At 35.6% G+C, this 11,026-nt stretch overlaps 4 protein-coding genes across 8 annotated transcripts; 1 reads left to right on the top strand and 3 right to left on the bottom strand.

Annotated features, from left to right (window-relative positions):
* Positions 1-212: 212 nt before the first annotated feature.
* On the bottom strand, positions 213-1,350 carry LOC127074802 (uncharacterized). Its single transcript, XM_051016177.1, has 2 exons — positions 742-1,350; positions 213-634 (listed from the first exon to the last, which is right to left on the bottom strand). The coding sequence occupies exons 1-2, from the start codon at positions 1,342-1,344 to the stop codon at positions 263-265; spliced, it is 975 nt and encodes a 324-aa protein (XP_050872134.1). The 5' UTR covers positions 1,345-1,350; the 3' UTR covers positions 213-262.
* Positions 1,351-1,823: 473 nt separating this feature from the next.
* LOC127110828 (uncharacterized) lies at positions 1,824-3,380 on the bottom strand. The gene is made up of 2 exons (XM_051046164.1): positions 3,303-3,380; positions 1,824-3,215 (listed from the first exon to the last, which is right to left on the bottom strand). Exons 1-2 carry the CDS (start codon positions 3,378-3,380, stop codon positions 1,824-1,826), a joined length of 1,470 nt encoding a protein of 489 aa, XP_050902121.1.
* Positions 3,381-6,756: 3,376 nt separating this feature from the next.
* Positions 6,757-8,643, top strand: LOC127074808 (amino acid permease 8). Of its 5 annotated transcripts, none has more exons than XM_051016196.1 (4): positions 6,757-7,061; positions 7,131-7,499; positions 7,600-7,739; positions 7,884-8,643. In XM_051016196.1, exons 1-4 carry the CDS (start codon positions 6,878-6,880, stop codon positions 8,526-8,528), a joined length of 1,338 nt encoding a protein of 445 aa, XP_050872153.1. In that variant the 5' UTR covers positions 6,757-6,877; the 3' UTR covers positions 8,529-8,643. The 5 variants fall into 5 exon arrangements, with proteins under 5 accessions (XP_050872153.1, XP_050872160.1, XP_050872145.1 ...); XM_051016203.1 differs by having other exon boundaries at positions 6,757-7,052; XM_051016212.1 differs by having other exon boundaries at positions 6,881-7,061; positions 7,123-7,499.
* Positions 8,644-8,790: 147 nt separating this feature from the next.
* Positions 8,791-10,494, bottom strand: LOC127110844 (protein MAIN-LIKE 1-like). Its single transcript, XM_051046165.1, has 3 exons — positions 10,276-10,494; positions 9,789-10,193; positions 8,791-8,847 (listed from the first exon to the last, which is right to left on the bottom strand). Exons 1-3 carry the CDS (start codon positions 10,492-10,494, stop codon positions 8,791-8,793), a joined length of 681 nt encoding a protein of 226 aa, XP_050902122.1.
* Between the last annotated feature and the right edge of the window lie 532 nt (positions 10,495-11,026).

Below are 11,026 nucleotides of genomic sequence, written 5' to 3' on the forward strand. Positions count from 1 at the left end.
GTGCACAGACTAGCCATGGCTCTCTGCAGAATTCATGGTTTATGAAAAACAAGAAAAAAATGTGACAGACTAGCCATTGTGTTTTATAGACAATACACACCAATAATGTTAAACTGATACATTAGAATTGATCATCACAGTAAGTGCATATGTTTGTTACAAAAGGATTACAAAATACATGTCTTCAAAGATCAGTTGGCATTACAAAAGAGTTTTCCAAAAGGATTACAAAATACATAGCAGAAACATAATAATCAGTCCCTCATTTTGAAGTGGGTATGTCTTCATTTTCTGGTAGGGTAATTGGTTTGTCACTAGATATTCCTTCACCTGTTATGGGTCTTTTAAACCAACTCAACTTGATCCTCTCACTTTGCCTTCTTTTGATGATAGGTTTTTTTTCAACCCTTTTTCTGGATTGTTTTGTGATTGAGGCAGCCACACTAGATCCTGTTTGACTCATAATAGTTGGAACAGGCATATCAGTTGGAGGCTGTGGATCAGTTGGAACAGGCACATTTGTTGGAACAGTCATATCAGTTGCAGTTGGGGCAGGCATATCAGATGCAGTTGGCATATCATTTGCAGTTGGCATATCAGTTGCAGTTGGCACATGTCCTTTTTTAGGTTTTCTCTACAATGTAAGACACAATGTATGGTTGTCATCACAATGCATATCACAATGAAGAATGTAAGACAGAATGTAGAATGTAAGACAAAATGTATATCACAATGAATTACCTTTCTTTTAAGTGCATTGGGATCCTGAGTGGTAGCCTTACAAGTCATAGCATTGTGACCAAAATTATCACATTTGGTGCACTTATATGCAACACCAGATCTTCTCTTCCTTGCACCATCCTCTCCACTTTCTCTTATCCTAATCTTCTTAGGTCTACTAGGACCATTTTTATATGCAGGTGGTAGAGGTGGTTCCATCTCAACTTCTGGCCACATATCTTGACCATTGATTGGACTTACTGAAAATCCATAACATAGTGCAAACTTTTCTCTTGTGTAACAAGCATCAACAAATTCATCAGGGTTTTGCTTTCTATAACTCAGAGCAGCTACAGCATGCCTACATGGAATTCCTACTAATTCCCAAAAATTACAACTACATGACCTTTTAGCAATGTCAACAATAAATTCATGTGTGTTGTAACTATGTGTAACCTGAAAAGTCTCAGCAATTGACCATGTTGGCAACCAATGACCACTATTGAACACCTCATTATCTAACCTTCTCCTAGGTATTGGCATCACCTTATGTGGCCAATTTTCTAGTTTACTTGCAGAGGTGGATAACCTATTCATCAGATATTTTCTTATCCACTCACACATTGTGAGTATAGGTTTGACCCTAGCAGCTAGAATGGTAGCATTAAAAGACTCTGAGATATTATTCATCAATGTATCACATTTAGGGTAAAAAGAAAAGGCATGCTTACACCAGCTTTTGGTAGGAACAACCATCAACCAAGTCCAAGCATTGGGATCTGCATTCTTCAATTCATTCATCTTTTGGACCCATGCCTGATAGTATGTGGCTTTAGCAGCTCCCATCATTAAATCTCTAATAAGGGCTCCTCCACCAAACCTTTTCTTGAAATTAGCATACAAGTGCCTAAGACATAATCTATGCCCAATAGTATCAGACAATTCTTCAAATACAGCCACAAGTCCCTGATACAAAATAGAAATTTTTTCAACATTTAGAGAATAGAATAATTTGCAACAGAAAGATAGAGTTAAATACATACCTTCTGTTGATCAGAGATAAATACATATCTTCTATCCTGACCAATGTCCTCCATTAGTAGTTATATAAACCATCTCCAACTCTCCTTTGTTTCATTTTCAACCACACCAAATGCCAAAGGGAAGTATTGATCATTAGCATCCCTGCCTACAGCAATAAGTAACTGTCCACCATACTTGGTCTTTAAGTGACATCCATCAACCCCCACAAATGGTCTGCATCCATGAATAAAGCCTTTCTTACAGCCATCAAAACAGAAATAAAATGACCCAAACCTTGGTTGTATGGATGGACTAGGTCTTTCTACATTTATCTTCACAGTGTTGCCATGGTTTACCCTTCTTAGTTCTTCTGCATACCTCCATATGGAAGCATACTGATTGTCAGCATCACCTTCAATTATCTTCTTGGCAATTAGCTTAGCCCTCCATGCTTTTGCAACAGTAATACCCACAGAATATGTTTGCCTCATATCTTGGATGATGTCTCTTATCCTGACTGTATCAGAAGTTTGCATCCTCTTTACCACATGCTTGGCCACCCACTTTGAGCTAGCAGACTTGTTGTTCAAAACCCTAGCACATGTGTGCTTATGTACAAGTGTTTTTATAGCAAAAGTCTCCTTGTGGCCCACCTTAGAGCATAAGACTAAAAACCCACATTTATGCTTACACACCACCCTTACCCTATCTCCCTCATTTTTCACAAAAGAAATTTCCCTCCCATTAAGCACTGACCACTCACGGATAGCTGCCCTAAAGTCATCAAGTGTGTTGAATTCCATACCCCACTTGAATATAAAGTCTTTGTTTAGATGCTCTTTCCTAAACCTAGCATACTTGGGCCTTTCTTCATCACAAGAATCATCTGGGTCAGAACTATTCAACTCATCACTATAGTATACATCATCTGAATCCATACTCTTATTGGGCTCCTCCATACTGTTATTGGGCTCCTCCCTAATAGGCTTAGTAACATCTATTCCTTCAAAACCATCAAAGTAAGCAGTAGCTCTTTCATCTTCACTGTCATCTAACCCCTCTACCTTCTCCTCATCTAACCCATCAATTCCATTATCAGGGGGGTGGTCATCATCATTCACACATTTAGGTTCCCTATCAGCAGGGTCCATGTTCCCAGTACTATGTTCAACATACAAATCTCCTTTCACATTCATTGCACTAAAGTATAGAGCAAAATCATCAACAGCATCATCATCTTTCCTAATCAGAAAAAAACCATCTTGAATTTCTAAAACTTTTGTCCATACCCTAACACAATCAGCCTTATACCCTAACCTACTCAACAACTTCTCAATGTTATCCATGTTCCAATTTGAAACATGTATCCCATTAACTGTCGTATCCGTACCCCCTCTGTATATAATTTCTTCTTCAAAAACCCTGTAAAATTCACCCCCATGGTGGAGTGTAACACTAAAGTGTTGTGAATCCTGTCAATATATTATACCCACATGTCAAAGATTGTTGATTTCAAAATTTTACCCTACGACATTGATGAACTTCAAATTTTTACTAACCTCGGACTTTGGACACTTCACTGAGCTCGTCTTCACTGAGCTGGATCGCTTCTTCGTATTCGCTGAGGTTGTCTTCATCTTCGTCTTCACTGCGGTCGTCTTTCTCGTTTGCTTCGTTCCCTGCATTCTTCTTCTTCGTCTTCGTCTTCCCCTGGAAATTTCGTCTTCGTCTTCCCTGCTATGTTCAGAACCCTAATTTTCTAAGGGGGTATTTGAAATTAAAAAGTGTAAAATGACACATAATCACTTTAACAAAATTAAAAATATGCCAGGTGTAGGACCTCTTATTAGATTCCATGCCACCTGGATATTAGGGGGTTCTATGAAGGAATCTACATAACATAAGGGGGGGTTTACAAAAAATATTTTTACAGGGGGGTAATCCTAAACTCGCTAACATTACAGGGGGGAAAAGTGTATTTAACCCTATTTTTTATTGTTAAGGTTGTAAACTTACTAAAAAAATTTGTTTGCCATTTAATAAAAGTATTTCGGTTTCAATTGCACCTTTTGATCTAATTCATTTTGATGTGTGGGGTCCATAACCGACTCTTACCAAAAGGTGGATCAAGATATTATGTCTATTTTATTGATGATTATACTCGTTATTTTTGGGTTTATCTTATGAAAAATCGTTTTGAATTTTTTGATATCTATCATATTTTTTGGGCTATGATTAAAACTCAACATAATGTTGTTATAAAGTATTTTCCTTGTGATTTAGGTGGTGAATATACCTCTACTAAATTCTATAAGTTACTTGCTAGTGAAGGTACTATTCATCAAAGTTCTTGTGCTGATACTCCTCAATAAAATGGTGTTACTGAAAGAAAGCATCGTCATATTGTTGAAATTAGTCGTTCTCTTTTGTTGTCTACTTTAATTCCAATTGAATTTTGGGGTGAAGCAATTCGTATTGTTGTCCATATCATTAATAGAATTCCATCATCAATCACCTCAGGTTTGTCTCCTTTTGAAACTTTATATGGTTATAGTCCTGATTATTCTTACTTAAAAGTCTTTGGTTCTACTTGTTATGTTCTTCTTCCACAAGTAGAACGTAACAAACTGTCTCCTCGTTTTGCAATATGTATTTTTCTTGGTTATGGGTATTGTCAAAAGGGTTATCGTTGTTATTATCCTACTAAAAATAAAACGTATGTTTCTCGTCATGTTGTCTTTCTTGAACACATCACATTTTACTCCATTTCTTCTTATTTGATTACTCATACTTGGTCTGAGCTTATTCATATTGATAATTTTTCCTTTGATGATGAAATTTCTAATGGTTGTAGTGTTGAGAGTTGCATGGTAGATACTATTGCTACTCCACATGCATATCTCTCTCTTGTCCTCACAACTTCCCAACAACCTCTTGCAATTGTTAATCATACTCCACATACAACAACAAAAGGACCATCACCGCCTCCTCCTCCTCCTCGCTATCCTTCCCGTGATTGTAAGTCAACTAAATTGACCGATTATGCTTATTTCACTTATTCTACTTTGCTTCTTTTCTAACCTCTACTCATAGTTTGTCTGAGCCATCTTCCTATAAAGAATTTATACTTGGTCCTCTTTGGCAGCAAGTTATGGCAAAAGAACTTGTTGCTTTGCACAAGACATATACTTGGGACTTAGTACCTCTTCCACCAGGAAAACGTATTATTGGGTCTCGTTGGGTATACAAAATCAAAACCAAATATGATGAGTCAGTTAAGCGATATAAAGCTCGTTTTGTTTCTAAGGGGTTTTCTCAATAATATGGTATGAATTATGAAGAAACTTTTGCTCCTGTTGCCAAGATGACCACTATTTGCACCCTTATTATTGTTGCATCCATTCGTCATTGGCATATTTCTCAAATAAATGTAAAAAATGAATTTTTAATGGTGATCTTCTTGAGGAAGTTTATATGATTCATCCTCAAGATGTTTCTCATAATAAAGGGGAAATGTGTAAGTTAAAGAAAGTCATATATAGTTTCAAACAAGCTCTACGAGCTTGGTTTGAGAAGTTTTATATTGTGATTACATCTCTTAGATTCCACCCTAGTGATGATGAGTCTGCTTTATTTGTGTGTTCCATTTCTCATGGTCGTATTACACGCTCCTTGTATGTTGATGATATGATTATTACAGGTGATGATGTTGATGGGATTAATAAGTCGAAGTTACAGTTATCTAAGCAGTTTGAGATGAAGGATTTATGCACTCTTCATTATTTTTTATGGATTGAAGTTGCCTACTCTCTTAAAGGTTATCTTCTTTCTCAATCCAATTACATTGCTAACATTCTTGAGAAAGCTCGTTTATCTGATACTCGAGCAACATATGATCCTCTTGAGCTAAGTGTGAAATATGATTCTTCTGATGGAGTTATTCTACCAAATCCCACCTTGTATCGTACTTTGGTTGGAAGTTTGGTGTACCTTATTACTACTTGACCTGATATTGCTTATGCAATTCATGTTGTGAGTTAGTTTGTTGTTTCTTCTACTACAACACATTGGATAGTTGTCCTTCATATTCTTCGTTATCTCCGAGGAACACAGTTTCAAAGTCTCTTGTTCTCGTCGACCTCTTTCTTAGCATTATGGTTTACTCTGATGTTGATTAGGCTGGTGATCTTATTGATTGTAAGTCTACTACAGGGTTTTGTATTTTTCTTGGAGACTCTCTCATCACTTGAAAGAGTAAAAAGCATGCTATTATCTCTCGGTCTTCTACAGAAGCAGAGTATTTTGCAGTGGCTTCAATCACCGCTGAAATAGTTTGGTTGCATTGGTTACTCTCTGATACTTGTGTCTCTCTTTCTGAACCGACTCTTTGTATTGTGATAATAAGAATGTCATTCAAATTGCTCATAACTCAGTCTTTCATGAACTTACAAAACACATCGAGATTGATTGTCATCTCACTCATCATCACTTTCAGCATGACACCCTTACTTTCTTTCGCTTCATAGAATGTTGATTTGTTCATAAACACTCATTACATCGAACATTATCGTTTCTTGATTGACAAACTCTCAATGCTTCATGCATCATAAATTTAAAAAAAAATGTTAGATAATGCACAATAGACTTTTATTATAATTGGGCTAAGAGTATTATTGTCTATTTATATTTTATGGTAAATATTATACTATTTGATAGAGTATTTTTTTTTATTCTAATGAAAATCCTATTTGTTTTCTCTTTTTACTATTTCTAATGTTTACAATATAAATATAATTATTTTATTAATCTTATCATATCTGTATTTCTTATAAATTACAGCATATACACGTGTAAATAATAAATAAAATTAAACAAATTAAGTAATTTGAATTAATATTTTAAAATATATAAAAAGAAATATATTTTGATTTTTTCTTTCAAAAGTCAAATCATTAGTTGGAAAATCTGACAAATACTGTTTAGACAGAATTTTATACTGTATATAAAAAGTATCCAAAAAGCTAATGTATCTGGTCTGAGTTTATAACCTGATACATCGATATCTTCGTAACAATTCATGATTGTGTTTTACTTAGGAAAAATGACAACCACTCAATTTCTTTATCATTGAATAATGATGAGTGCTGATCAATTAAACTCTCATCTTATGGAACTAGAACTCGACGATGATGGCAGAATCAAAAGAACAGGAAATGTAACAACAGCTACGACACATATAATAACAGTAGTAGTTGGAGCAGGAGTTTTAGCACTATCATGGGCCATGGCTCAACTAGGATGGATCCTTGGTATAACAAGTATGTTCATCTTTTCATCCATTTCTGTTTTTACCTACGGTCTTATGGCTGATTGCTATAGGTTTCCAGATCCAATCAATGGAAAAAGAAACTATACTTATATGCAAGCTGTGAAGGTTTACTTAGGTGGAAATATGCATATGGTTTGTGGATCGATTTTGTATGCTAAACTTGCTGGAATTACAGTTGGTTATACCATAACTTCGTCTATAAGTTTGGCAGCGGTAGAGAAAATTGTTTGTGTTCATAGAAAAGGACATGAAGTTGATTGTAGTAGCTCTTTAAATCCCTACACTGTTGGTTTTGGGATATTGCAGATGTTCTTGTCTCAAATTCCTAACTTTCATGAATTGACTTGGCTTTCGACGATTGCTGCTATTACGTCATTTGGTTATGTGTTCATCGCGATTGCTCTGTGTCTTTCGCGATTAATCTCAGGTATTTTCTTAATACTTCTATAGTAAGGATTACATGATTTTTCAAATGATTTGAGTTCGTAGTTGTGTCTAATTAAGTGAGCATTTTCGGATAACAATAGGAAAATGGGCACCAACCAGCATAACCGGAATTAAAGTGGGGCCGGAACTATCTCTTGAAGATAAAGTGATGAGGATGTGCAGTTCAATGGGAAACATAGCACTTGCTTGCACTTATGCTACGGTTATTTACGATATAATGGTAAAAAAAACATTTTTCTCATTGAGTTGTGAATTCTCTAGCATTGAGATTCTCTAGCATTGACGCATTCTATGTGATCTTGATCAAACGATAAATTGATTATTTCTTACACGAATTTGATTATTGCATATCATTTTTGTTTAGGACACCTTAAAATCACATCCACCCGAAAATCAACAAATGAAAAGGGTTAATGTGATAGGAGTAACGGCAATGACAATGATATTCCTCCTATGTAGCTGTCTTGGCTATGCCGCATTTGGCGACCACACACCGGGAAACATTTTTGTTGCATTTTATGAACCATATTGGTTGGTTGCACTTGGAGACATATTCGTCGTAATCCATGTGGTTGGAGCATATCAAGTGTTGGGACAACCATTCTTTCGTTTTATTGAAATGAGTGCTAGCACTAAATGGCCCAAATCAAGTTTCATAAACAAAGAACATCCAATTAGTTTAGGCAATGCAACAATTGATTTGAACTTGTTTAGGCTAATTTGGAGAACAATATTTGTGATTTTTGCGACCACTGTTGCCATGGCAATGCCTTTTTTCAATCAATTTCTTTCTCTACTTGGAGCAGTTGGGTTTGGACCTTTAGTTGTGATCTTTCCTATACAAATGCACATTGCGCAAAATCATATAAGAAAACTGTCACTCAAGTGGTGTTTGCTGCAATGTTTGAACTGCATATTTTTGCTTGTTTCATTGGCAGCTACTGTTGCTTCAGTTCATGAAATTAGTCAAAATCTGCACAAATACAAGATTTTTGCTTACAAACAATAGTATCTTTTTTGTTAGTGTAATGAAGCCTAAATTGGTGGGCCTTCCATTAATATATTGTAATACTAAGATGGGATATTCAAATTTTATTGTACTTATAAAATAATCTTTAGTATCATTTTAATTAATACTCGCGGATTGCGGATTATTATAAGCTGAAACTCTCAATTGAACTAGCTAATGCTGATTAATGTAGAATGCAAGATATATAATTTGCCACTAAATTCTATAACTGTGAAGGACAGTAGATGAATTACAGAATGAATTACACGAAGCTAAGTTTTTTCCAATTGGAACTCAGACCACCAGATACTAGGGCAACCTGAAGACAATATTAGAATTATAACTAACATTTCCTTGTTTTCATACATACTTGAATTACACGCCCCCTCCAGCTTTTCTTTTCTATTTATTTAGTTTTATTTATTTATTTATTATTTTCATTGGTGGCCCACCAATGGTGGGGAGTGATAAATGCAGATTGAGATCGAAGTGGATTGGTTGGAATAATTATGAGTGTGATTAATTGAATTCAATGGTCATACTAACACTTAGTAATGATCGGGGTTTTAAAAATTAATTCATTTTCACAATTATTCTTTAAATTTAAAAATGATTAAAATGAGTTTTAAAATATTTAAATAAAAAAATTCAAAATTTTTTAATAAAGCAAATAAATATTAAATTATTATTTATTTGTCTCTAATTTTTTTTTATATTTTCGGAAAAAAAAATTAAAATGTAAAAATTGGGCGCAAAAATGCGCAAAAAAATAAAAAGAACACACTGAAATAATCTACGTGGAATTAAGTCTCGTAAAATAGATAGTTGTAGATCAAATCTCACAGTAAAAATTACTCAGTTGAAAAGGCTCGGACATATCAGAGTGTGACCGCTCAAATGCACGGAAAAATAAATCGACCAAACCAAGTTAAACTACGCGTAACGCAGATCAATAAAACGGACAATTGCATGCCAAACGAAATTATGTGTAGTTAAGAAATCGATTCAACCAATCTATTTGTAAAACCGGAATTTTATTTTAAGCAAAACGAAATAAAGTGGGATGCATGAAAGTTTAAAATGTCCAGACAAAATTGGGGTATGACAGATGACATCCACATAAGTGACACCCTTGTCCCCAAAAATGGCAATGTCAGTCAAATATAACATGTATGCTCGCATAGCATACGCTTTATGCAACCCCACCTGATCGTCATCACTTTTAGCCAGCTTTGCTCTAAGGAGCTCATTTGTATATACCTTTTTCAGGAATTCAAACCTAGCATGAGCCCATATGGTTTTTTCCATCTCCCTCATGGAAGCCTCTAGGTCAAGTCCAAGATAGTCTACCATCAACTTAAGTGTCTCATCTTTGCTAATCCTCCCATGATCTAGAAGTTTCTCCCCAATCGAAAGATGCAGCAAACACGACACATTATCGAGTGTGATAGATATCTCACAAAGTGTTATATGAAATGATGACGTCTCAGTGTGCCATCTCTCCACGAATGCATTAAGCATACCTTGGTTAACCGTAACACAATTGGTCTTGCACAAGTCCTTCATCCCAAATAGAGACAAAGCAGCCTGAAACCACTTGTCAGTTGGCTGAGGCAAGCCAGTAATCTTCCACGCATGGTTAATAATTTTTAGCGGATCACGGTCCTGCAGAAAAATAAATGTATGTCAAAAACTTATAATATAATAATAAATGTAATTTAAAAAGAATGAATCCGACTAATTTTACCTCTTTGTTCCAGATATGTTTGGCAGTATGGTTCGAATAAAGAGACAACAATGACAACTCTATAGGGCCTCCTCTAAATACTTGAGGTGGCATTAGTTCATCAGCCTCAGCAACCTGAGATGACCCTGACTCGTCAGCCTCAATAACCCGAGGTGGCATTGGCACATCAATATGAGGTCCCTCTGGTGCCTCAGGTACCTCTGGTGACTCGGGAACCATTGACGCCTAAATAGGTGAAACATGTTGCCTACGGGAAGATGGATGCATTGATGCGTCAGTAGGTGAGACATGTCTCCTACGGGAAGAAGAATGTGAAGATATATGAGCCCCAAAAGTCGATGCCTCCGCATGAATCGGACCAAAGGGAACAAGAGCCTCCAAAACCTTAATCTTTTCCCTCCAGACAGATGCATGTTGTGCAATCCTCTTGTGTCTCAATTTGTCGTCTTTATCAGCCATGATGCATGTAAGTAAGCCAGACAAGTGTCACACAATTACTACAAACAATCCTACAAGCAAGAAAAAAAAACAGACAGATAAATTACGAAGATGCATATCCGATTCCTGGGAATCCAAGCTTTGAAAAATTCTGGAGATACATCTCCCAAATTTCCTACAACATTCAACTTCGTCAATATCGATAATGCAGACCACCAAACCCCCAAAAATAATGCATTGGTCGTTATTTTAACCATCAAACATGTTTTCAGTATGTATAAATTATCAATCATACAAAAGCTATGTATTTCTT

This window comes from Lathyrus oleraceus, chromosome 1, assembly GCF_024323335.1.
Source record: "Lathyrus oleraceus cultivar Zhongwan6 chromosome 1, CAAS_Psat_ZW6_1.0, whole genome shotgun sequence".
NCBI lineage: Eukaryota > Viridiplantae > Streptophyta > Magnoliopsida > Fabales > Fabaceae > Lathyrus > Lathyrus oleraceus.

Excerpts from the sequence above, each read along its gene's own strand:
- LOC127074808 (XM_051016188.1), top strand. The coding sequence starts at position 6,878 with ATGATGAGTGCTGATCAATTAAACTCTCATCTTATGGAACTAGAACTC. Across the intron at positions 7,500-7,599 it reads TCTTTCGCGATTAATCTCAG|GAAAATGGGCACCAACCAGC; the intron begins GTATTTTCTTAA and ends GGATAACAATAG. Across the intron at positions 7,740-7,883 it reads CGGTTATTTACGATATAATG|GACACCTTAAAATCACATCC; the intron begins GTAAAAAAAACA and ends ATTTTTGTTTAG.
- LOC127110828 (XM_051046164.1), bottom strand. The coding sequence starts at position 3,380 with ATGAAGACAACCTCAGCGAATACGAAGAAGCGATCCAGCTCAGTGAAG. Across the intron at positions 3,216-3,302 it reads TGAAGTGTCCAAAGTCCGAG|GATTCACAACACTTTAGTGT; the intron begins GTTAGTAAAAAT and ends ATATATTGACAG.
- LOC127074802 (XM_051016177.1), bottom strand. The coding sequence starts at position 1,344 with ATGTGTGAGTGGATAAGAAAATATCTGATGAATAGGTTATCCACCTCT. Across the intron at positions 635-741 it reads CCAATGCACTTAAAAGAAAG|AGAAAACCTAAAAAAGGACA; the intron begins GTAATTCATTGT and ends CTTACATTGTAG.
- LOC127110844 (XM_051046165.1), bottom strand. The coding sequence starts at position 10,494 with ATGGTTCCCGAGTCACCAGAGGTACCTGAGGCACCAGAGGGACCTCAT. Across the intron at positions 10,194-10,275 it reads AACATATCTGGAACAAAGAG|GACCGTGATCCGCTAAAAAT; the intron begins GTAAAATTAGTC and ends ATTTTTCTGCAG. Across the intron at positions 8,848-9,788 it reads GGTTTGAATTCCTGAAAAAG|GTTGCCCTAGTATCTGGTGG; the intron begins GTATATACAAAT and ends TATTGTCTTCAG.